At 37.5% G+C, this 25,967-nt stretch overlaps 1 protein-coding gene across 1 annotated transcript in view; it reads left to right on the forward strand.

The window, feature by feature from the left end:
- LOC149287621 (prostaglandin G/H synthase 1-like) overlaps positions 1–20,890 on the forward strand; it is a 43,326-nt gene extending 22,436 nt beyond the window's left edge. The window contains exons 7-9 of the mRNA XM_089492653.1: positions 3,031–3,317; positions 15,063–15,210; positions 20,532–20,890. Of these exons, the coding sequence (XP_089348779.1) occupies positions 3,031–3,317; positions 15,063–15,210; positions 20,532–20,890 (794 nt within the window). The remainder of the gene's footprint in view (positions 1–3,030; positions 3,318–15,062; positions 15,211–20,531) is intronic.
- Positions 20,891–25,967: the final 5,077 nt, after the last annotated feature.

Below are 25,967 nucleotides of genomic sequence, written 5' to 3' on the forward strand. Positions count from 1 at the left end.
ATGCCAAGTCAGCTTCACAATGAACTTTTTCAGGTACAGCAGTGTTGAAACCCAAATCCTCCGCGGATGGCAGTGTGGAAGAGCAACCTCCACTCCACGGCTGGTACTGGAAACGTGTCCTTGACTCCCGGGGATCGTAATTAAGTTAACCCCTTCGCGACCTTTGCCGGTTCAGGACCGTCATGACATGAAGGTCACTAAATGACCTTTGACGGTCCTGAACCGTCAAAAAGTAAAATAAGCTTAGAAAGTGATCAACGATGTCGAGGCATTCAGTAACGCCGAGATCGGCATCGGGGGCCATGTCTGGCCCCTCCCCGAGGCGGACGCCCGTTTTAAAAGCGTTTAGGAGGCGATCAACGACACCAAACACTTACCTCTGGGTGGGCTGTGACCGCTCCGGAGAGCGGTCACAGCCGCAGCTGCCGGTGTTCTTCGCCATCAACAAGATGGCGGCCGCCCTGTAAAAGAAACAAACAAGTTTTTAAAGTTCGCTAGATGGTCTAGAGAACTCTGGCTCCACTTGCAGGTTGAATACAGGTACTGCATTCAACCATGCAAGTCAATGGAGCCCAGCTTTCTAATCACAATGTGATTAGTAAAATATAAAAAAAAAAATGGAAAAAAAAAATATGGAAAAAATTAAAAGTGCTAACATTTAAAAATAATTATGCAGTGATGTCACTAGATGAACCATCCAGCAAAATGTGTAAAAAATATATAAAAAAAAAAAGTATTAAAAAAATAAAATAAAAAAATCAAGTTTATTATTTTGAGCAAGTGCTAAAATTTCTCAAAAATCTCAACAAAGAGTTAAAATAAAAGCACTTCAAATACCCAAGGGGTGTCTAATATAAAAAAAAATGGCCGATGGGGTAAATTGGAGTGGCTGAGCTCAAAGATAGGGCATAGGTACAGACTTTCCAAAATGGACAAAAAAAGCGCACTTCCCAAATGTGGCATTTTAAATCTCAAACAACACGACAAATCCATGCATGTCGGGTATCACTGCACTCAGGAGATGTTCCTGAACACACATTGGGGTGTTGTTTGACAGTGGCATATACCAGGACCTGTATATCTATAACTAAAGTACAATTTGTGTGAAAAAAAAAAAAAAATTAGTATTACAAAGTTTGACAAAGTGTAGTTGTATAATTGGTGCATGGAAAGGGTTAAAATAACAGCATTTGGAATACCCTGGGGTGTCTAGTTTTCAAAAATATATGGTTTGAATGGGTTAAATTGAGTTAACCGGCTTCAAAGATGTTCCAAAGAGGAGATGGAGGCAGAATGACCAGATTTGTTAAAAAAGATTTGGAAATCATAAAACGCTGCTTGTACTTATTGCCCTATAACTTACAAAAAACAGCAAAAAAACTTAAAAACATTGGGTATTTCTAAACTCAGGACAAGTAGTAGAATCTATTTAGCTAGTTTTTTTACTTGCTTTTTTAGGTGAGTAAAAGATTTTTCAAATAAAAGTCATAAAATGTGTTTTTTTTTCAATTTTTCACCATGTTTTTTTTATTTTTTTTATAGTAAATAAGATGATACGATCAAAATAATGGTATCTGAAGAAAGCCCATCTTGTCCTGAAAAAAAAATATATAACTTATGTGGGTACACTAAATGGGTGAGGAGAAAATTACAGCTGAACACAAGCACCACAAAAGTATTAAAACAGCCTCGGTCCCACAGGGTACAAAACGAAAAATGAGCCCGGTCCTTAAGGGGTTAATAGCTTAAAAAAATCTGAGTTGTACATGCTATTCTGTTGATAAGTGTTATGAACAGCTGATATTTCACTCTTGGCTGTATATGGCTGACCATTAAATTGGAACAAGAGGAGCTATTCAAAGAAGCTTGTTTTTTTGTTGTCACAGCAAATAGACTTTTCTAGCAGCTGGAACACTGTTCTTGGAATGTCTTCAAGCATTTCTGGGGGCTAGAACACTTTCCATACACTGTTTTGGCGGAAAAAACACTTTGCCTCTTGTGTGTTCATGGTGTTCTGGCAGTCAAAACACTATGCCTGCAGCATGTTCTATCTGTTTCAACAGCCTGAACTCTGTCTATGGAATGTATTGGAGTTGTTCCTACAGTCAGAAAACAATGCCTGTCTGGAATGTATTCCTAAACAATGTTCTGGCTGCTGATGGAGCTGGAATACTCAAGAAGCATAATGTTCCAGAACTGGTAAACACACACTGCATACATGGTGCTGGCTCGTGGCACAGTGTCCTACTATGACTGCAGCCAATGTTACGGCTTTCAGATCAACTGGAATACCTTCCAGGAATAGTGATCATGTTTCTGGAACAACTGTGATGGTTTTCACTTAGTCCGCTAGAGATATCTAAAAATAAATGCAGAGGTACTTGGCCAAACAGGGTTTTGAATAAACATATGCAGTATGTATAGGTTAAAAATATGAATGTTTGTATTAAAAACTCACCTTATATGATTGTATACCATAGGACCGTTTTTTTTTCTTTTGTTCCTAGCATTGTCATCATCACAGTTAGCATCAGTAAATTAATTTATTTAAGCTACTTATAACTTCTTTTTTTGCTTTTCAGTTGCAGTAGTTATTTTTGAGGTATTTAGTTTAAAGCATCATTGCTAAGGGATAAGAATCAGCGTGTGGCAGAGCCAGTGTTATCTATTTAGTTTTCTGTCCAATTGTCCTTATCTATCCTCCCATTACAATATTTGTTCCTATACTTATAATGTGGTGGCTTGTTACATAGTGATGGATGTGGAAACTCGATGATTTCTCTAATCAAAAAACAATAGTAATGTTTGAGGCATGATCCTCAAAAATGAGACTGTAAAATTAATAATCTCATTCTGGGAGGTTGTGGCAATCATATTTGATATACACCACACTCAAAGTGGGCTATAGAATCAAATTTTCTTTGTATTTTTTTTTTTTTTTATATTAGATCATTTGCCGTTCAATGCTGCCTATCTTTGCTCAAAGATAAACAATTGATCATAAAATAACATGCTGTTTTATGTGTGCAGGTGAGACTATCAAAATAGTAATTGAAGATTATGTGCAACATCTTAGCGGTTATTATTTAAAGCTGAAGTTTGATCCAGAACTACTGTTTGGAGTTCAGTTTCAGTACCGCAATCGGATTGCTGTGGAGTTCAATCAGTTATATCACTGGCATCCGCTAATGCCAGACTCCTTTCAAATTATGAAAGAAAATTACAACTACAGCAACTTTGTGTACAACACTTCGATCCTTGCAGACTATGGAGTAGAAGCCTTGGTGGAATCCTTTTCAAAACAAAAGGCTGGCAAGGTAAGACAATCAATATGATTGAATACTGTATCTATAATGTTATTAATAAGATTGTAGTGTAAAACAAACTGCAAGGTGTGTGAAAATATAGTAGAATTGTTTTTAAAAGTTTAAACAAGTATTTAAAAAAATACATACAGTTGCTCTTTAAACACTTTTGTGTTATTTTTTCAGAAACCTCAATAATGAAAGGGGAACTCCCACCATTTTTTAATACTGGCTACCCGGAGCCTTCCCTTGCAGGACACGGCCAGGACTGCACACTGACGTCAGCAGGCGGTCCCGCTGATGTCGGTGGGCGGTCCCGCTGATGTCGGTGGGCGGTCCCGCTGATGTCGGTGGGCGGTCCCGCTGATGTCGGTGGGCGGTCCTGCTGACATGGGGGGAGTGTCAAGAGCCCGCTCCCGCAACCCGGAGGATTCGGGTCTTGACCCGGAGAACCAGAGGAGCAGCGCTCACCCGGCAATCTCTGGGTCAAACCCGGACAGTTCCCTTTTACTTTTCTAAAATATTCTGCTGATTTCATTTTTTTAATAACGAAAGTTATGGTGGGTAAAGGTGATGGAAAACCCTTCCACCAGTGGATATAAGGTGATCATTGTTGACCTTATTTTCATGCGCCTACCCAGAATCCCTTGTGGTTGTGGCAGCATCATGAGATTTCTAAGGGAAAAAATAAGCCTTCTGGCTTGTCTGGTGTTTGTAGATGAATGTTTAATAATGCTTCTACTACCCCATTCATTTTTTTAACCCCTTAATGACAATTGCCGGTTCCGTCATGTCTTTAAACGGGTGCAGAAAGCGATCTACGTTCGCTTTCTGCACCCAAACGGTGTTGCTGTAATGCCTCGACCTCGAGGCATTCAGCAACGCCACGATCGGCACTAGGGGCCATCTCTGGCCCCTCACCGGGCCGTCCACATCCGCCCGTTTTAAATGGTGTCGCTGGAATGCCTTGATCAGGAGGCATCCAGCGACACCAAACACTTACCCCAGGATGGACTGTGACTGCTCCGGAGAGCGGTCACAGCCGCCGCTGCCGGTAATCTTCACCATCGGCAAGATGGAGACCATCCTGAAAAAAAAAAAATAAAGATGAAAAAGTTCGCTAGATGGTCTCCAGACCCTCTAGAGAACTCTGGCTCCACTTGCAGGTTGAATACAGGTACTGTATTCAACCATGCAAGTCAATGGAGCCCAGCTTTCTAATCACAGTGTGATTAGTAAAAATAAATTAAAAAATAAAATAAAATTAATAATAATTAGAAAAAAATAGTAAAAAAAACCAGTAAAATGTAAAATTAATTTCCCACTGATGTCACTATGAGGGGAACCTTCAAGTTGAAAAAAAATGTTAAAATTTTTTTTTAAAAAGGCAAACAAAAAATATATATAAAAAATTTATTTTTGTGAGCAAGTCCTAAAATTAGCACATTAGCTTAAAACAATTCTCGCATGGAAAGAGTTAAAATACTGGCATATTAAATGCCCATGGGGTGTCTACTTTAAAAAAAATGTATGATTTGATGGGGTAAATTGAATTGGCCGGGTTCAACAATGTCCCAATTAACACGGGGGGAAGGATGGCCACACATCTAATTTTCCTTGTGGGGTATCACTGTACTCAGGAGATGTTGCTAAACACATATTGGGGTGTCGTGTGACAGTGGCATATACCAGGAGCTGTAAATTCATACATAACATAGGTGTGTGGGGGAAATATACACACAAAAGAATACTACTGCAAACTTTGAAAAAATTCTGGTGGTAAAATGTGTGCATGCAAAGAGTTAAAATACCAGCATTTAAAATACCCTGGGTTTTTTTTTTCCATGGGAAAGGGGTGAGAATATCCTCCCCATCTGAGATCATGTGGTGGGAGTGCGTGATGACGTAGGTACGTGACGCGACGTCCTGCGTCAGTGATGGTGTATTGGGAGGAGAGGGTTAGAGCAGGCTGAGGGTGCGGCTGGAGACCAGGGAAGCCGGAGAGCAGGAGGACCGGGGAGCCGGAGGACCTGGCGAGCCGGAAGACCCGGCAAGCCGGAGACCGGAGAGCCGGATAAATCTTGCCCCCAGCCAAAACGGAGCAGAATGAAGTAGAGCCGAAAGTGCCGATCATACGGTCTAACACGGCACTCAAAGGTAACTTACCAGGGGTACATCGGCCGCAGCTAAAGCAGAAATCGGCACTATTGCAATGATCCAACGTAGTGAAAGAATTTCAGCAAGCTAAGTAAAAGACTTTTTGATTCTCTCTTTATAAACAATGTTCAATAAGTCGTTGCAAAGAACATATTGATACTTGCTGTGCTGGGATTCATTACTAAAGTTTATCAACAAACAAAACTTATAATATATAAGGCATTTCTATTGCTGTAAAAGAGTTTGAAAACTATGCTGTTGCCAAAGAAAAGACTGATCCTTATGGAACCTATGATTTTGCTGATATATATTAACATATGAGACTGAACTGTACCTTTCCATCTAGTGAAAGCTAATTTTAATTTTAATTTTTTTTTTTTTTTTATATAAAGAAAGATCATTAAGCAACGCTTATTGCTGGAACACCTTAAAGAGAGACGTATTAACTCCTTAAATGCCCCTGCTAGTAATTAAGACTCTCTGCTCGCACATTTTTCACCACTCCGCCCAACATAAAGATCTGATACACCCTCTGCTCATATATTGAATCTCTAAAACATTTATATATAGTCCTTTAAACAAGCTATGTTTGGAGACCAGTATTAGTCTTGATAACTATAAAATTTATCTGAAAGATCCACCTCTATGTTCAGTATCTATTAAATGTTTATTAAGAGGACGAAGAAATAGAAATATTAAACCGGTAGCTAAATCTTGCATATCTTTGGGTCTCTGAAGAACGTGGACAATATTTAAAATAAAGATAAGAATCAGATAACGGAAAAATCCTTAGAAAAATCAAAATCAATTAATTCGGTCTATGCAGCTAAATCTCCTAACATTACAAAAAAATTTCAAATAACGATTCATTAACCATTTTAGAAGGAACTATTATGGATGATACTTTAAGTGTCTCCTTTGCTGATACTCCCCAGACATGTGCAGTCTTAAATACCACTCAATTATATGACAAATTAAGCAAAGAAATGAGAGAAAATACCATGATTTTAAAACAAGATATATTACAAATATCGGGCAATTTGGAAGTTCAACTTGATGTAATTAAACAACTTCAAGAACAACTACAAGTAATGGAAAAGGAGAACTCGGAGTTGAAACAAAACTTGACTCTACTGGAAAAAAAAATGTGGAAATAGAGGACAGATCAAGAAGGAAAAACATAAGACTTAGAGGAGTTCCCGAATCAATGTCAAAACAAGATTTGGAATATTACTTGATAGAACTTATTCAGCAATATATAAAACCAGAATATCTAAGAAGCTTTCCATTTGAGAGATTTCATAGAACATACAAGTCAAAAGACCCAAGATTCGCTGATGCTCCTAGAGATCTGTTAATTCGTTTCAACAATTACTATATAAAGGACCTATTTGTTAGAGAATATAAGAGAAGCCCACCTCAGGATGGGAAATATCAAAATCTTCAAATCCTTTCAGATGTCTCATTGGCTACAAGACAAAATAGGAGAAGATTCAATGACTGCATTATTCAATTAAAAGAAATGAACATTCAATTTAAATGGAGCTTTCCGACAAAATTAATAGTAACATATAAGGGAGAAATTTTTTCTTTCTCAGACCCCAAGGACCTGCAGATGACAATAATTGAATGGAAAAATGTTTAAGATGTTGTTTTTTTTTTTATTTTTTTTTTTTACATATCTAATCTATTAGGAATATATAGATTATATTTATTAACGATAATTTATTAATTTAATTTTTACTGTTTAATGCTTTAATCTTAGTTCACTCACTTAATTATTTATTCATTAGAATTTACATTCAGCTCTTTAAGAACACAATTTTAAACTTCAGTCTTACTGAGAGTTCACCGATTCAATTTTACACAATTTATTATTCACAAACACAATTCAACACTTCTAGTCTATTAATAATATATTGATTCTCATAATATTGATGAATCACAGATTTAAATTTGTTTTCTTCATTTATATATACATAATTTGTTTTTCGTTTCTTCACATCACAATTTTAATTTTATACACTTAGCTTTATAAGGAATACACAGATTTCCTTCACTAATTACAGATATACACTAATGACAATTCATAATCTACACTTCACTTTTTTTTCTCTCTCTCTCTTTATTACCATATTAAACTATTCACACATTTAGCTATATCAAACACATTACAGAAATACACACTACAGATATTTCACAGAATTATTTTTTTTTCTCTTTATTTATCTATCTATTCCTTTTTTGTATTATATTATAATTATAATTACTTTATACCATTTACAATGTTAAAGACATTACAGATATATATATCTTTTTATTTATTTATTTTCTTCTTTTTCTCCTTTCATTTTCCCTCTCTATATGGAAGTTTATGTGGTGAATTCATGTAATTATGGCATAGATTAGATAATTTTATGTCCTCTCCTCCCAATGCCTACACACATATGCGTCTTATAAACATAACATGAGACACAAACCGCATAAACATAATTTATATGCGGATAGAATAATTGAGTTGAATGAATGTATAAATGTGCGATCACGAGGAGGAATTCTTACTTGGGGAGACTTTGGAGTGAGTGGAGAGAGAACAACAAACAGGAATGGCTATTAGATTAGCCTCAATAAATGCTTGTGGTCTAAACTCTCCACATAAGCGGGGATTTTTATATGATCTATTATTAAAAGAAAAAATTGACATCTGCTTTATCCAAGAGACTCATTGGAATAAAGCATCAGCTAAATTTTGGAAATATAAAAAATATGCGCATCGATTTACTTCTTCTTTAGATACAGCAAAAAAAAGAGGCGTTACTATTTTAGTGGGTGATGGGATAAAATTTGAATATCTTCATCACGAAGAAGATTATGAAGGTAGATATCTGATCATTATTGGAAAACTTGACGATGTAATATATACTTTGGTGAATTTATATTTACCAAATACTTTGCCAGTTATATGATATAACTGGGGAGATATGAATTGTGTCCAAGATTATAGATTGGATAAAAGTATAAAGCCTGGAACTATAGTAGATTCTAGAATAAAATCATCGTCTGTCGCTTTTTCAAAATTTTTGCGTGAGAACGATCTATATGATCCCTGGTGAGTACAAAATCCAAATGAAAAAGATTCTACATTTTATTCCGCAGTACATCACTCGTACTCAAGAATAGATTAATTTCTAATAGATGGCAACACTTTAAAAATATGTAAAACTTCCCTTATTGGTGATATAGTCTGGTCAGATCATGCACCAGTCTTTCTTTCTATCCGTAACGATCAAAATAATAAACCTAGAACAAAATGGCGGCTGAACGAATCCTTGTTGAGTTCAAAAGAAAATAAAATTGAATTAAATACATTTGCTCAAAATTTTTTGAGTGAAAATGATACTAAGGACGTGTTAGATGCTATATTATGGTGTGCTATGAAAGCCACTTTACGAGGTTATTTGATCAAACTAGGATCCCAGATTAAAAACAAAAGAGGATCAGACCTAGCAGACCTCTACATAAAGCTTGCACAATTAGAAAAAACAAATCAAATAAATCCAATAACTACTATGACAGATCAAATAAAAGAAATACAAATATCTATTAAAGACAAATTAAGAGAAAAAAACAATAAAGCCCTAACAATACTTTAACAAAAGTGGTGTTACGGAAATAATAGGGTAGGAACTAACTTAACTAATAGACTAAAACAAAAAAATCTTAAAACACGAATAAATAAAATTGTAATAAACAATAAAGCTTTTTTATCACCCTATGATATTAGCGAGGCTTTCAAGAGCTATTATAGCTCACTTTATAATCTTTCAGAATCAACTAAAACTAAACCTGAAATGGGAGAATTTTTAGCTAGTTTAAATCTTCCAAAAATATCTAAGGAAGCACTAACTCGGCTAAATAAACCAGTAAATTTAATGGAAATTAAAGATATTATCCGAAATTTAAAAAAAGCAAAGGCCCCAGGTCCGGATGGATATTCAGCTATATTCTATCAGACATTGGAGCAGACGATTTCTCCTTTACTCCTGAGAGTATTTTCGGGTATAAACCAAAAAAATAAATTTCCATTAGAGATGCTTCAAGCCACAATATCACCCATACAAAAGCCCGGGAAAGACCCTACTAGTGTGAAAAATTATAGGCCAATTTCACTGATTAATCTAGATATAAAAATCTTCTCTAAAATACTTGCTGAAAGATTAAAGAAGGAGTTACCCGATTTTATCCATCCAGACCAAGCAGTCTTTATTACAGGAAGAAACGGAGAAGACAACACCCGAAACATTTTTAACCTTATTTATGAGGTACGTTATAGATCAACCCCAACAATATTTTTGGCCTTAGATGCAGAGAAGGCTTTCGATCGGGTTAGCTGGTCATTTTTAGAAGAATCTTTAAGAACTTTTGGCATAGTGAGTTCCTTCTTTAACAATACAATGGCTCTATATAATTCTCCCCAAGCTAAAGTATCTGGAAGATACTTGGATTCTAATTATTTTGATATAAAAAACGGAACTCGACAAGGATGTCCACTAGCACCATTATTGTACACATTAACAATAGAACCATTTGCCGCAATGGTGCGTATGTCTAATGAGATTGAGGGAATAAAAGTACATTTTCAGAACTATAAAGTTACACTATACGCAGATGATGTCCTTTTAACCCTTACATCCCCACATACTTCAATTCCTGCTCTGCTTAAAATTATTACGGAATATGGTTTTTATTCAAATTATAAGATTAATATATCTAAAACACAAATAATAACTGTCAATCTTGAAGAGGACCAATTAAGGTGTCTAAAAGACAATTTAGCCTTTGATTGGGGGAAAACTATATAGATTATCTTGGTATTAAATTTATGACAGATTTTGACAGAATTATAAATACTAATTATGAAAATTTAGCTAAGATTTAAAAGAACAATTTACAGAGTGGGCTAAAATAGAGCTATCATGGATGGGGAGAATAAATGTCCTGAAAGCCTATGTGCTACCAAAATTAATCTACTTATTTAGAACAATTCCCTTACAGATTCAAATTTCTATTATACGTAGATTTGATAAAATATTCTCAGAATTTGTATGGTATAACAAGAAATATAGAATTTCGCTACAGATATTGAAAAGAAAGATAACTCATGATGGACTAAATTATCCAAATCTGTTAGAAATATACGAATCGTGTATGTTTTCCCACCTTTATGCTTGGAAAACAAAAAAAGAAAAAACTTAGGATGGTACAATTATGAGAAGTGGTCTTGCAACAACATAGAACCGTTGATGTTATACTGGGTGTCTCCAGGGAAACTAAAAAACTTAAATATTGCAAATCCTATTGTGATAGGGATTCTCAAAATATCTTCTAGAATTAGAAGAAAATTTATAGCAGATCTCTTCCTCTACTCCTTTGGAAATCCTACAGCTAGAAATTAGTGATATAAATTTTAATTCTTGGTTGGAGGTGGGAATAAAAAAGATAATAGACATTAAGGCTTCAGAACATTTAATGGGATTTGAAGATCTTCAACTTGAATATGGGTTGACGAGCAAAGAAAAGTTTACGTATTTGAGGCTAAAAAGTTATTTGAAATCCAAACAAGTTGTTCCACCCATAGTAACGGATAGACTATTAGAAGCCAATTATAAGACTAAACTCCTCTCAAAAATCATAAATATGCTAGATAAAGAAAAAACGTTAGATAAGTCTAGTACTATAGTAAAATGGGAATCTGAACTAGGAAAGATCATAGATCAACAAACTTGGTTTACTGCTTGGTCTTCCTCAAGAAAAGCAATACATTGTATTAATCTCCAGGAACTAAATTTTAAGATTCTTCACCGATGGTATCTAGTGCCTTCTAAGCTACATAAAATGTATAAAACCACATCCGATCGATGTTGGAGATGCTATAAATTGAAAGGAACTTTGATACACATTTGGTGGGACTGTGAGAAACTTGGGACACTCAAACAAAAAACAGAAAATCTACTAAAAGAATTGTTTGGCCTAGAAATTGTTCTCTCTCCATTAACATTTCTTTTTCATTTAGAATTTCCCTATAAATTAAAAACCCAAAGAGAGATCTAAGTATTAACATTTTACTGGCAGTCAAGATATGTATAGCTAGGGAGTGGAAGCAACCAAATAATTTGATATGGAATAATATCATTACACAAATAAACTATCAGTGTAAAATGAAGAAATATTTCTTCACAATGTCAAAAAATCTGACACTGTATGAGAAAATATGGGCTCCGTGGATAACTTCGCAAACAAACTAAATTAGATAAGGAGAGCGACTACAAGTCCTAGCCTATTATCCTCACACCAACGATCCACTCGTTTTTTGGGGGTTTTTTTTTAACAACATCTCATGTGTCGACTCCTTTTAGGTGAGACACACGATTGCAAATAATCCCTCCTACCAATGACGTGATCTAGGAATATGACGTATGAATGATGAATGAATGAAAGTAGTTTCACAATAGGAACAACAATTTAGATTTGGATTATCGTAATGTAAATCTGATGTATCACTGTTGTGACTTACTACTTAATTTGTTAATAAAATATTTTAAAAAAAAAAAAATACCCTGGGGTGTCTAGTTTTCAAAAATATATGGTTTTGTTGGGCACACTGAAATGGCCCGGCTCAAAGATGTACCAAATAGGGCATGGGCAGTGGATCCCCAAATACCAAAGTTCAACATTGAAAAATGCGCATGCCCCAAATGTGGCCCTTTTGCCCCCAAACAGCCAGGCAAAATCATTCATGTGAGGTATCACTGTACTCAGGAGATGTTGCTAAACACATATTGGGGTGTTTTATGATAGTGACATATACCAGAACCTTTTAATTCATACCTGAAGTAAAATGTGTGTGAAAAAACAAATGCAAAAAAAATTACTACCATAAAGTTTGACAAAGGCTGTTGGTAGAATTAGTGCTTGGAAAGGGTTAAAATACTAGCATTTGGAATACCCTGGGCTGTCTAGTTTTTAAAAATATATGACTTGATGGGGTAAATTGCATTGGCCGGCTTCAAAGATACCCGAAATGGCACATGGGGGGAAGAATTACCAGATTTGGAAAAAATGGCTTTGAAATAGCAAAACGCTACCTGTACTAATTGCCCCATAATGTGTAGAAAAAAGCAAAAAAACATAAAACTCAGTATTTCTAAACTCAGGACAAATAGTAGAATCTATTTAGCAGGTTTTTTCATTACCTTTTATAGATGAGTAAAAGATTTTTCAACTAAAAGTTAGAAACAGTCATTTTTTTCAAAATTTTTCCCCACATTTTATACTTTTTTTAATAGTAAATAATATGATACAATCAAAACAATGTCATCTAAAGAAAGCCCTTCTTGTCCTGAAAAAACTATATCTAATGTGTGTGGGTTCAGTAAACGGGAAAGAAGAAAATTACAGCTAAACACGAGCAGCGCAGAAATGTTAAAACAGCCATTGTCACGAAGGGTACAAAAAGTAAAATCAGCCTTTGTCACAAAGGGGTTAAAAACCATCCTTAGTTTTTCTGTAATATAATGTTTTCAGGCAGCTGTGTATTTTATCCACAGATAAAAAAGGTTCGTTGGAACAGTGTAAGAATAAAACCGGTAATTGTACCTACAGTACTCTTGAAAATTTAGTGCTAAAAAGCATTAATATCTCTTAACTAAACTATGCTTTATTGTTTGTTTTTTCCTTGCCAGATTAAATAGTTCATAGTCATGTGACATAATGGGAGGCTACTGAAAGGTTCCCCTAGAAGCAGAAAATATTAATATTCTTATATATTATTTGATAAGGGCACTAAATTACATACTGTCCTAATTTTATTTATGTAACTTCTATAGCAATTAGCTAATGTTTTCTTGGATTTTTCCTGTTTTGTGAAGAAAAACGAACGCAACTTTAATGCGCTGAGTGGGTTTCTTCATGCTGTTCACTGCAGAAATCTTAGAGATTCAGAGATTTTGACAAATTAATCAATTAATTATACCTATAGTAGCAGGTGTGTGTTTAGGCCCAAGGCATCTGTTTGACAGATTGTCCTGTTGGACAGTCTAGCTCCTCAGTGTGCATCTTTTCAATGTGATACAAGGGAGATCTCTGATCTCCCTTGTATCACATTGAAAAGGGAGATCTCTGATCTCCCCAAACTGACCAAACCATTTATACAGTGGAGGACTGTGTCTAACTAGCGCTGCTTCCATAGCATGCTGTATCCATTGCTGCACATATGTTATCATATTCCAATGCTCAGCAGTAAGGACAGCAGTTGGCTGTGGAGGGGCATCTAGAGGCATTGGCCCATGTTAAAAGTATTGTCTTGCAGTTAAGAAGGTTTAGGGGTTCCAAAAATAAAAAAAATAGAAAAACCTTGGCAGGCATTAACCCAAATAATAATAATAAATTAAACTTAACCCAGTTCCCCAATGCAAACCATTCACTGTCCCCTCCTCAGAATACATTTCTATAGAATCAAATTATTCATCATACCTGTTAAAGAAGACAAAATGCTACAGAATATCAAGTCAATTTAAATTCTTAACTTTCATGGATATTCACCAAGAATTCGGCAGCTAGCTTCTTCTCAAGGAGAGATGGTATTGTAATTGTAATGGCTAAGAAGTCTGGAGTAACAGCATCTCCAAAACGGCAGCACTTGTGGGGTGTTCCTGGTCTGCAGTGGTCAGTACCTATCAAAAGTGGTCCAAGGAAGGAAAAGCGGTGAACCGGCGACAGGGTCATGAGCGGCCAAGGCTCATTGATGCACGTGGGGGCAAAGGCTGACCCGTGTGGTCAAATTCAACAGATGAGCTACTGTAGCTCAAATTGCGGAAAAAGTTAATGCTGGTTCTGCTTAGACACAGACCAGTCAGGGTACCCATGCTGACCCCTGTGCACTGCCGAAGGCATCTACAATGGGCACGTGAGCATAAGAACTGGACCACGGAGCAATGGAAGAAGGTGGGCTCCACCTCGCAACTTACAGGACTTAAAGGATCTGCTGCCAATGTCTTGGTGCCAGATACCACTGCACATCTTCAGAGGTCTAGTGGAGTTCATACCTCAACGGGTCAGTGCTGTTTTGGCGACAAAAGGGGACCTACAAAATATTAGGCAGGTTGTCATTATGGCTGATCACTATATAAATAAGATATGATGATATTAATAATAATAATATATGGTTGTTAATTCCATTCTGTGGTACACTGTATAAAGTGACATAGTGACTCCACACATAGGTATTGTGAGCAAACCCAATACCAAATGTTATATTTGACACTGTCTCATGTGTATCTGTCATTTGTCATCTGTCACTGGTATGCCTCTGTATTGTTAGTGTCTTCTCTGCCAAGCAGCTACTCTGGTCATTTGCTAGTACATCTGTTTGTTTTCCGTATAAGGACCTGCATAGTCTCTTATTAGTTCTGGTTACAGTTGGATACTCTCGATATAATGTGCCATGAAGACAAAGACCATAATGTTCAGTTTTGTCAATATTATGCCTTTCAAAGGCAACCTGCACGGTTGTGATATAATTATTGTTTTTGTTCTGTTTAGATAGGAGGGGGTGCAAATATTCACCCACATCTTTTGAAAGTTGCTGTAGGAGTTATCGAGGAATCCAGAAAACTCAGAGTGCAACCATTTAATGAGTATCGAAAGAGGTTTAACTTAAAGGCTTACAAATCATTCCAGGATTTTACAGGTAAATGCCTCGAGTTACTTATTATATTGAAAGTCATATCTACAGAGTTTTAGAACCACACGTATTACATATTAAATAACCTTATGACCCTGAATGCCACATAAATTATTTTAACAATTACAGAGGTGGCAGGAGTACTGTTCAATATATTGCTGTGCCTTCATAGCATACATAGAATTATTGCATATCTGAATAAAATATAAACATACTCACTTACGCGTGAGCTGAGCTTCAACAGCAGCTCCTCTATACACTAATAGTTTGGATTCTGTTGAGTTTGAAACTTCTACCATAAAGGTGTGTTAAGTTCAACAGCTTTCCAGTTGCATACATCGTCTTTTGTATTGTTGGTGGGCACTGTCAAAAAAGAAACAGCAGTATAGTTTGCAGTCCAGTGTGTTACCTTGTTTGATTTATAGGCAGTTTGACCAGTCCTGGGCCAAATCACTTATGCCTGAGAAATTTGTCAAGCGGGAACCCTTTTTCAACTTGATTTGCAACTCTGTGAAAATGCAAATCTCTGTGCTTTCTGAAACTGAAGGTTGGCTTAAAATCAGTAGGTCAAGTTGAATCTAGAATTTTTTCTGTTTAAGCCAACTCGATTGATTCAACAAAACCAATAGTGCGCTGAAAAGACTAGTATCTTGGTAGCTGTGGAAGCAGTAAAGTATTATATATATATTATAGGTATGCCCGTTCTGTTTGTTAATGAAGTTACTGTATATGTTTAGGCTGAAACTTTAAAAGGTTAAACCAGAAATAATTACAGGTATGTGGCATCAAAATAATGAATGCCCTGCACAATGTACTTTTTATCGCTGGCTAACTAGGGTGACCACATGTCCCGGATTGCCTGCAATGGGACTTTAAATCCCAGGTCCAGGGCAGCCTCAATCCAGGACAATGCATTGTCCCCGAATTTAATAGCCGTCTTTTATTTATTTTTGACACGGAGGAGAGAGAGGGGCACTGTGCGGTCGCTCATGAAGTTTTCAGCAACCGCTCGGAGCCCCTCAGTCTCCTCAACTCGGTCGCTGTACCGGCATGTCATGCTGAGCATTGAAGCAGCGCGCACTGCGGCAGAGCAGGGAGACATTGGCTTTCTGGAAGGTAAGTGAACTACAAAGTGGAGAGAAGGGAGGGAGAGGGGGTAGATAGTGAGAGGAGAGGGGTAGAGAGTGAGAAGGGAGGGAGACGGGGTAGAAAGGGGGAGAGGGGGTAGTAAAAATATTGAAGTAAATAAAAAGTGAGAATGAGTGAGAATTAATGAATTAGTTTGCGGATGAATTTTGTGAATGAGTGAGAGTATGAATTAACGTGTGGATGAATTGTCTGAATGAGGGAGAGAATTAATTAATTTGTGAGAATGCATTAATGAATATGTGTAAATGATTTGTGTGAATGAGTGAAAGAATAAATGATTGTGTGAATGAATGTGTGAATTAGTGAGTGACTGTAAAAGTGTGTGTTTCAGATATGTATAATTGATTTGTGGAAAGGCAAAGATGGCACAAGCAGGGTGTATGAGCCTTGGGGACCAATATGGCACAGTCAGGGTGTTTATGGGACAAGGATGGCACAGGCTGGGCTGTTTGTGGCAAGATGGTAAGTCCTATGTGTGTTATCTGGATGCTGGTCAGGCTCTATGTGGGCAGTGTGGACACCAGCACTGGCTTTGGGTTGTGCAACCTATGATCTATGCCTGTAATTTAGGGGGTTTTATCTATACCTTTAATGCTGAGTTTTTATGTGAATTCCAATTGATCTATACCTGCAAAGCTGGGGTTGTGTGTTATTCTGTTGGTCCATATCTGCTATGCTATATTTCCATACATGATTTATGTATGATCAATACCAGAAAAGCTGTTTCCATTTGTTTATTTGATCTATACCCTCAGTGCTGAGTTTACATGTGATTTCCAGTTGTTGCCAAGGTTTAGACATTAATGGCTGTGTGTTGAGTTATTTTGAGGGGACAGCAAATTTACACTGTTATACAGGCTGTACACTCACTACTTTACATTGTAGCAGAGGGTCATTTCTTCAGTGTTGTCACATGAAGATATAATATTTACAAAAATGTGAGGGGTATACTCACTTTTGTGAGACACTGTATGTATATATATATATATATATATATATATATATAAGGGGTAGTAGAAGTATTATTAAACACTCATCTACAGACACCAGACAAGCCAGAAGGCTTGTTTTTCCCTCAGAAATCTCATGGTGTTTTGACAACCACAAAGGATTCTGGGTAGGCGCATGCAAATAAGGTTAACAATTATCACCTTTGCCTCTATATCCACTTTATACATGGATCCCTTGAATGTACCTTTTACCCACCATTCATTGATTCCCTTGAATGTACCTTTTACCCACCATAACGTATGTAATGGTATTTCTTAGCTACCCCAAGCCTCAACTTTTAAGCCAGTATCACAACCTCATGCTGACGAGTCCCATGAAGGACGAAACAGCTGTCCATGAGTGGTGATCTGGCTGTTGTACCTCTTCCCGAGTTTTGTCTAAAGGCTGTCTTGTACAGCGGGCAATTATTTTCAAGGGATCCATGTATAAAGTGGATATAGAGGCAAAGGAGATAATTGTTAACCTTATTTGCATGCGCCTACCCAGAATCCTTTGTGGTTGTCAAAACACCATGAGATTTCTGAGGGAAAAACAAGCTTTCTGGCTTGTCTGGTGTCTGTAGATGAGTGTTTAATAATACTTCTACTACCTCTTAAATTTAAGTGGAAGGGTTTCCATCATCTTTTACCCACCATAACTTATGTAATGGTATATATATATATATACACAGTGGGGCAAAAAAGTATTTAGTCAGCCACCAATTGTGCAAGTTCTACTACTTACAAAGATGAGAGAGGCCTGTAATTCACCATAGGTACACTTCAACTATGAGAGACAGAATGAGACAACAAAGTCCATAAATCACATTATCTGATTTTTAAAGAATTTATTTGCAAATTATGGTGGAAAATAAGTATTTGGTCAATAACAAAAGTTCATACCAATACTTTGTTATATACCCTTTGTTGGCAATGACAGAGGTCAAACGTTTTCTGTAAGTCTTCACAAGGTTTTCACACACTGTTGCTGGTATTTTGGACCATTCCTCCATGCAGATCTCCTCTAGAGCAGTGATGTTTTGGGGCTGTCGCTGGGCAACACGGACTTTCAACTCCCTCCAAAGATTATCTATGGGGTTGAGATCTGGAGACTGGCTAGGCCACTCCAGGACCTTGAAATGCTTCTTACGAAGCCACTCCTTTGTTGCCCGGGCGGTGTGTTTGGGATCATTGTCATGCTGAAAGACCCAGCCACATTTTATCTTCAATGCCCTTGCTGATGGAAGGAGGTTTTCACTCAAAATCTCACGATACATGGCCCCATTCATTCTTTCCTTTACACGGAAAACAGCCCCAAAGCAGGATGTTTCCACCCCCATGCTTCACCGTAGGTATGGTGTTCTTTGGATGCAACTCAGCATTCTTTCTCCTCCAAACACGACGAGTTGAGTTTCTACCAAAAAGTTCTACCTTGGTTTCATCTGACCATATGTCATTCGCCCAATCCTCTTCTGGATCGTCCAAATGCTCTCTAGCAAACTTTAGACGGGCCCGGACATGTACTGGCTTAAGCAGGGGGACACGTCTGGCACGGCATGATTTGAGTCCCTGGCGGTGTAGTGTGTTACTGATGGTAGCCTTTGTTACTTTGGTCCCAGCTCTCTGCAGGTCATTCACTAAGTCCCCCCGTGTGGTTCTGGGATTTTTCTGTGAGATCCAGATATCTTGCTTGTTTTAAGGTGACCAAATACTTATTTTACCGTGGAATTTACCAATGAATTCATTAGAAATCCTACAATGTGATTTCCTGTATTCTTTCCCCCCCATTCTGTCTCTCATAGTTTAAGTGTACCTATGGTGAAAATTACAGGCCTCTCTCATCTTTTTATTTTTTCAAAATCGAGTTTTATTGTGGGTTTTTCAAAATTTCAAAAGGAGGAGGAAAGAGGACGGGGTACAGAAGAAAAATAGGGGAGAGGGGGAGTAGGGGCAGGGGAGGGAAACACAGAACCATCCATAGCAGTCAGTGTACAGAACAAGACATTGCACATCATACAGTTATAGAGGCAAAATGATGAAAGTAAAAGGCATGCATCCAAGGAGCAAATGAGACGCAACAAAGAACTAGACGAGGCGGCTCGGGGGCTGGACCGCGAGGAAACAAGGCACAATGCGGAAGCGACGCGGAAGGAAGCCTAAAAGGCGCCCCGGGCCACATAAGCGAGCCAGTGGAACCACGTGGCCGTGTATCTCTCTCTCTGCTTCAATGAGACAGCAGTGAGATCCTCAATGATCCTAATCTCCTCCACGCGGGACACCCAATCCCGAAGCGACGGGGACCTAGTTTGCTTCCAGAATAAGGGAATGAGGCTCTTAGCAGCATCCAATAAATGGCGAACAACAGAAGTCTTGTAGCTAGCGACCGAGTGTGCAGTGTGATGTAACAGCATGGGCATGGCCCGAAACGGCGGGGGGGAATCAGAGAGCTCGGAGAGCACCCGGTGAACGTCTGACCAAAAGCCCCTAACGCCGGGGCAATCCCACCAGATGTGGAGCAATGAACCCTCGTCCTCCCCACATCGCCAGCATCTATCAGGGGTATTGGGGAACATAAGGTGGAGCCGCTGGGGCGTCCGATATCTCTCATCTTTTTAAGTGGGAGAACTTGCACAATTGGTGGCTGACTAAATACTTTTTTGCCCCACTGTATATACCGGTGTGAGTGATCTCATGCGCTTCATAGTGTGTCCCTGAATGGCAGAAATAAAATGTGGTCACCCTATGGCTAACAGAGCCCTTTGACCAACCTCATTTGATGCCGTTCTCAAAATAATCAAACATGATCTGTAAAACAGCTAGATAGTGCTGTATTGCTTCACAGGTTTTTAGCTCATATTTTAGGTATGTTTTGTTTCCTTGAAAGTTTAATTTTAATGTTTCTTCAAATAACATTATTTTGAAAATATTGAAAGTTAATAATCCTATAGACATTTTAAACAAGTTTTGTACTTTAGCTATGTATCCCATAAGCTTTACTTACTTTTATGTAATACATTCTCTTCAAGTTTATCACCAAACTACTGTATGTTCTTTTGGATCTATAGATTACATAAAATTCATAGTTCGGCTCAAAAATTCCGGGTTCCATACATTTTGTTTTAATTGTGTAAATATGCTATATGTTTGGTACGACCCGCAATAGCTGATACGAAACTTATCTGATTACAGGGGAAGAAACTATTTCAAAGCACCTAGAGTCCATCTATGGCGATATAGATGCACTGGAATTCTACCCTGGGCTTTTACTGGAAAAGACTCTGCCAAAATCTATTTTTGGTGAAAGTATGATTGAAATAGGAGCACCATTTTCACTTAAAGGACTTATGGGAAATCCGATATGTTCTCCAGAATACTGGAAGCCAAGCACTTTTGGTGGTGAAACTGGGTTTAATATTGTAAAAACAGCTTCACTTAAGAAGCTTGTATGCCTTAATGTAAAGCAGTGTCCATTTGTTTCTTTTCATGTACCAGATCCTGAAAATGGAGAAACTAAATTTTCTACTATTAAAATACCAGATGAACTGTAATTTGTGGTATATGGTTTTATATTCTGTGCTGGAAGTGGTGAAAACGTTCTTCTATATACAAGCTGTTTGAAACCTTGTCTTTATTCTTACCGTATTGAAACAACAACTTTCCACAGTACATTGACATATTAACACTTGGTTTATTATCTTGATTCCATGTGGACAACCTAATTCATTTGAATTTACAGCAGTAGAGGAAACACATGTGCTAGGAGCACGTGAATGGATAAAGGTAGTATGGACCTTGAGTCTGAATATTAAATCCATGATGGAATATTTGGCAAATTGGCATCATAATCCTTCTCCATTGTGGACTGAAAACATTACTATTTCACATAACACAAACAGTATTGGATATTGAGCCAAGTGTTGCTTTTGTTGACCCTGTTGCATTCCTACCACATAAAAAAAACACTTATCATGTGACTGTTAATGGTGTGGAACCCCCAGAAACTGGGGTCCCTGAAATCCTCCAATTTCTAGTGTCTCTTGGCATTGCATGCAACATTCATGTTTGTGAGCCAATCTAGTGCGGTTAAATACTTAAGCAACCCAATATCTGGCAACAAACCTATTCTATAGTAGATATTAGACCTGGCATCGCACAGACCCCATTCAAAATTGCCACACACTCCTACTAGAGCATAAAACCCATCTGGACAAACCCATTTTTACATGCAATATGGGAAGGCTCACATATGAGCGCCTGTAATGATTGGTTGATGCCAGAGGCGGTCCCTGCAAGCGACCAATAGGCTCACTCGCACTGCCCTGTAACCCCTGACGGCGAACCTATGGATTTCAACTTCCGTCAACTCATGCGATGCCGCGAAGATAAGGTATGCTAGATGGGGAAGGGTCCAGGGAGATTAGTAGACAAAGACGATCACAAAGATTCTTCGTGTTGTGTGTCTTCTTCGTCTACGTTTTACCACCACTATCTTCTCTTCTTCATGTCTTCGGAACGAAAACGCACTCTTCATGTTCGTTTTCATGTTCGCCCGAAGACGAATGCACAAGTCTATTCTATAGTATAGGTAATTAAAACAAAAGGAGGGTTGAAAAGAGGGAGTAGTAGCCAATTGTAGCACTAATTAAGGCTAAGTGGTTTCAGCATGGAAATGAGGATGTATAAATAAAACAAACAGAGCAGTGGGTGGGTATGGGGAAGGAGGGAGAGTTAGTGCTTAGCTTGAGATGGTAGTAAGCAGGCTGTTTCTTATGGTGCCAGAAAGCTACAAGAGGAAAAAGAGAGATAATTAACAGAGAGAAAGTTTAAAAGGGGTATGAGTTATGTCTGTAGGAGACCAGAGGGGGAGGAGATCAGGAAAAAAGAATGTACAAAAATGTAAATACCAAAGGTAATCTCCAAAATACCTATCTGGTACATATACAGGTAAGCATGCTTTGCTTGTAGATCTGGAATAGTGGTCAAAATGAGCTTGAATATATTTTTCTTCACCCTCCATTTTCCTCTTCCTTCTTTAATCTGCTATCTTCAGTCTTCTCCTTAGCCATAACCCAGCAGCAAAGCCCGGCAAAATGATGGTGCTTCTGGTGACATCCTCTCCCTGATCCTCCAATAGAGGAAGAGGATGTCACAGAAAACAATGCCAACATAACCCAAAATGCCAAGTTTAGAAACTCTTTAAATGGGCATGTTCCAATTTGTACCATGTAACTTTGTATTTTGTAAGCAAATCACAAATGTTATTTAGCATTAATAACAAGCAACCACAAACCATAACAAGTTGCAGAAGATCAGTCAGTTACCGCCCAGTGATTACTATGTGGTAATATCCTGGGCATGTAACTTCTACACATATATATATATATACATATATACAGTGCCCTCCACTGATATTGGCACCCTTGGTAAATATGACCAAAGAATGCTGTGAAAAAGTGTCCACAATTGGAAACCCGTTTTATCCACAGAAAAAAACAACCAAAAAGTTATCAAGTTAAATCAAGATACTTACATTAAGTTATGGGTGTAAAAAAACCTGTTTTTTTTCTGTATGTTCCAATATATTTTTCATACTATATTTCAATTATACAAATAAAAGTGGTATCACAAGTTCTATCTAGCCTTAAAAAGAGACTTACACAGTGTAAAAGGGAATCATTTCCTCAAGTCCCTTCTTGTAGAGCCAGCACTTAAGATTTAAGGTGTGCTCCCCTTAACGTCACACAAAAACTAATTGCATACAAAGTGATCTGTGCGCTAGTTCAAATCTATAAATGGACTGGATAAAATATGTAGTATGCTAAAGCACATAAAAAGTTATATTAAATATTTAACTAAAAAAATAACATTTTAGATACATAACACCAAAGTACACTGAATAAACAAACATGCATTCATAAATCAGCTTTTAAACAAAACATAAGCCACTTATTCAAAAAGTTGCAGATGCTAATAAACGCAACATTTTCGTGTGTTCACTTAAACCTACATACAATGTTATAAAAGAATGCTGTACACACCAATCCACACCTTACTTCTTTCTTCATTGATACAAACTGAGTTTACTTTACTCATTGAAATCTGACAGTGACATCAACAGAGGGGGCCCCCGTGTGCCCCCCCCCAATTTTTTTTGTGCAGCCCCCAGGGAGCGGGAGTAGAGAGAGGGGCACCAAGCGGTTGCTCACAAATAAATTTTCAGCAACTGCTCTGCGTCCCTCATTCTCCTCCGCGAGGCCTCTGTCTCGGGCGCAGTGCCAGTGCTTCATGCTGACTGACAGAATATGATGTCATATCCCAGTTCTTAGCAGTGAAGCTGGGTGCACCGTGGCAGAGCATTGAAACAGAGGCCTTGCGCTCCCACCATAGGATTTCAGCAAGGTAAGTGAACAAAGGCGAAGGGGGGGGTAGATAGTGAGAAAGGCGAGGGTAGTAAGAATATTGGGAAAAAATAGTAAGAATGAGAGTTAATTGAATTAATTGGTAGATGCATTCTATGAATCAGTGAGAGTGTGAATTAATGTGTGGATGGATTGTGTGAATGAATGGGAGAATGAATGTGTGGATGGATTGTGTGAATGAGTGAGAGAATTAATGGATTGTGTGGATGAATTGCTTGAATGATTTATGATTTGCCCCCCTAGATAATTCCTTGCCCCACCAGTAAATTTGGACCCCTCAACTATAGGACCAAGTGGCACAGTGCCATCTAAACGTATGGCCACACTGGGCAGTTCCCCAAGTGCCATATGTTCTGGGGGCCACGTGGTCAATAACATTGCTGCCAGCCAAGGAAACGCTTGCCCAGAGTCCAATGTTTCAATATAAAATATATTGGCCAAAGGGTCTAATATTCATATATATATATATATGTCCTGATGAAAGTCTGAAAATAAAAGACTGAAACGTTGACTTGTAACACAGAGCTTTGAGAGATTTATTGAAACCAAGTCCCATGAGTGCCGGCAACTATTTTTGGAATCTATATGCATTACTGCTTCAGTTACCAGGGACCGGGCAGAATAATTAAGGTTGGTGTGCAATTGTACTTTTTTATATATATATACTTTTTTATATATATATTATTAGTGTATATGTAGCATTTTATACTTACCTTTTCCTTATACCTTCTACTATTCAGAATTTTAAAGTGCACCACACTGGTATTATTTCCCATTAAAATCATATAATTATAGTAAAAGAAACCTAACTAGAAAGCTAAAACAGTATTTTCTGTCTTACTCACTCATGCTCTCTCACACTCTCAATGTCTTTCTATCTTGTCCCCATTTGCTGAAGTGCCTCGAGAGTGAAGACTGAACAAAGGGGTGGAGCTTTGGGGCACACCCGTTCCCCTGATTGGATGAACAGGGAGGTCTCTTTCTCCGAGAATCTGTCTGCAATATTGGGGCATCTTGGAATACTTCAGTAAAAGAGCCTCTCTGTTCCTCCAATCAGGAAAATTGTTGTTCCCATAAACTCTGCACTTTTGCAGAAGTGCACCAGGAACGAAGACTGAACACACGGGGACAAGCGGAAAACAGCGGATAAGATAGGGAGACATGAGAGTAAGAAAGAACAGGACTGCCTCGGGAGTGAAGACTGAACTCACAAGGACAAGTGGAAGACAGAAGAAAGAAGACAGAACAAGGAGATACAAGAGAACAAGCAGAGCCACATAAAAAGGGGACAGGGGCAAAGAAGGGATCTGTGGATAAGATAGGTGGACACTGAAAATATCTAAAACCCGACGTTGTCCTGATTATAGGCCACACATGGTACATAGAATAGTCATCATGGCATTTATAAGCAAACATTTTTAACTATACCGAATATTGGTTACATTATGCATTAACCTGGAACCAGCATGTTTTTTTAATCTGGATTATGGATCAGTTTGTTCAGGTAATATCGGATTGATTTCTATGTAATAACATTTTACACTTCTAATAGCCCGTACATGTAGGGGCTTTGTCATTAAGGGGATAAAGAGCAAACAATAATGCAATTCATACATTTGTCCAGGGCTTCATAAAATCTGAAATATATTACCTTTATATACAATGAGCATCAAATACATCACATTAGTAAAATACACTAAGCAGGGTAAGGAACTATGGCTGCATTTTAGTCTATAAAAACAATTAAAATTTATGTTGCTTTTTAAATGTAACATCCATTGAAATGCTATGCACTAACACTGTAGCTCTTAAACTCACTCTATGACATCATCCACATCACAATTATTGTTTCATAAGACTACGGTCTCAAATATTTCATGTTTACATCTACTATGAAGGCATCTCTAAAAGTTTTTGGCACTTCAAAAAGTGAAGAAATGAATAATCACCCAATGCGTTCATATTTGTGCCAAAATTCCATGTTTTATTCATAACAGCTGTTATTGAAAATGAATACATACTATGACATCTTTAATAGTTGTATAGGATAAAAAAACACTCTAGTTTAATAAAACCAATTACACATTTATTGATCATTTTATCAATCTAAACAATATGTAGTCTTAAATATTAGGTCAAAAGGTAAACCGTATTCTAATTTAGATATGTTGTCAAGGAATTGTATTGTATACGCATTTCGTTATGC

This window comes from Sceloporus occidentalis, unplaced genomic scaffold, assembly GCF_023333645.1.
Source record: "Sceloporus occidentalis isolate IW3139 unplaced genomic scaffold, rSceOcc1.0.p SCAF_58, whole genome shotgun sequence".
NCBI classification, from domain to species: domain Eukaryota; kingdom Metazoa; phylum Chordata; class Lepidosauria; order Squamata; family Phrynosomatidae; genus Sceloporus; species Sceloporus occidentalis.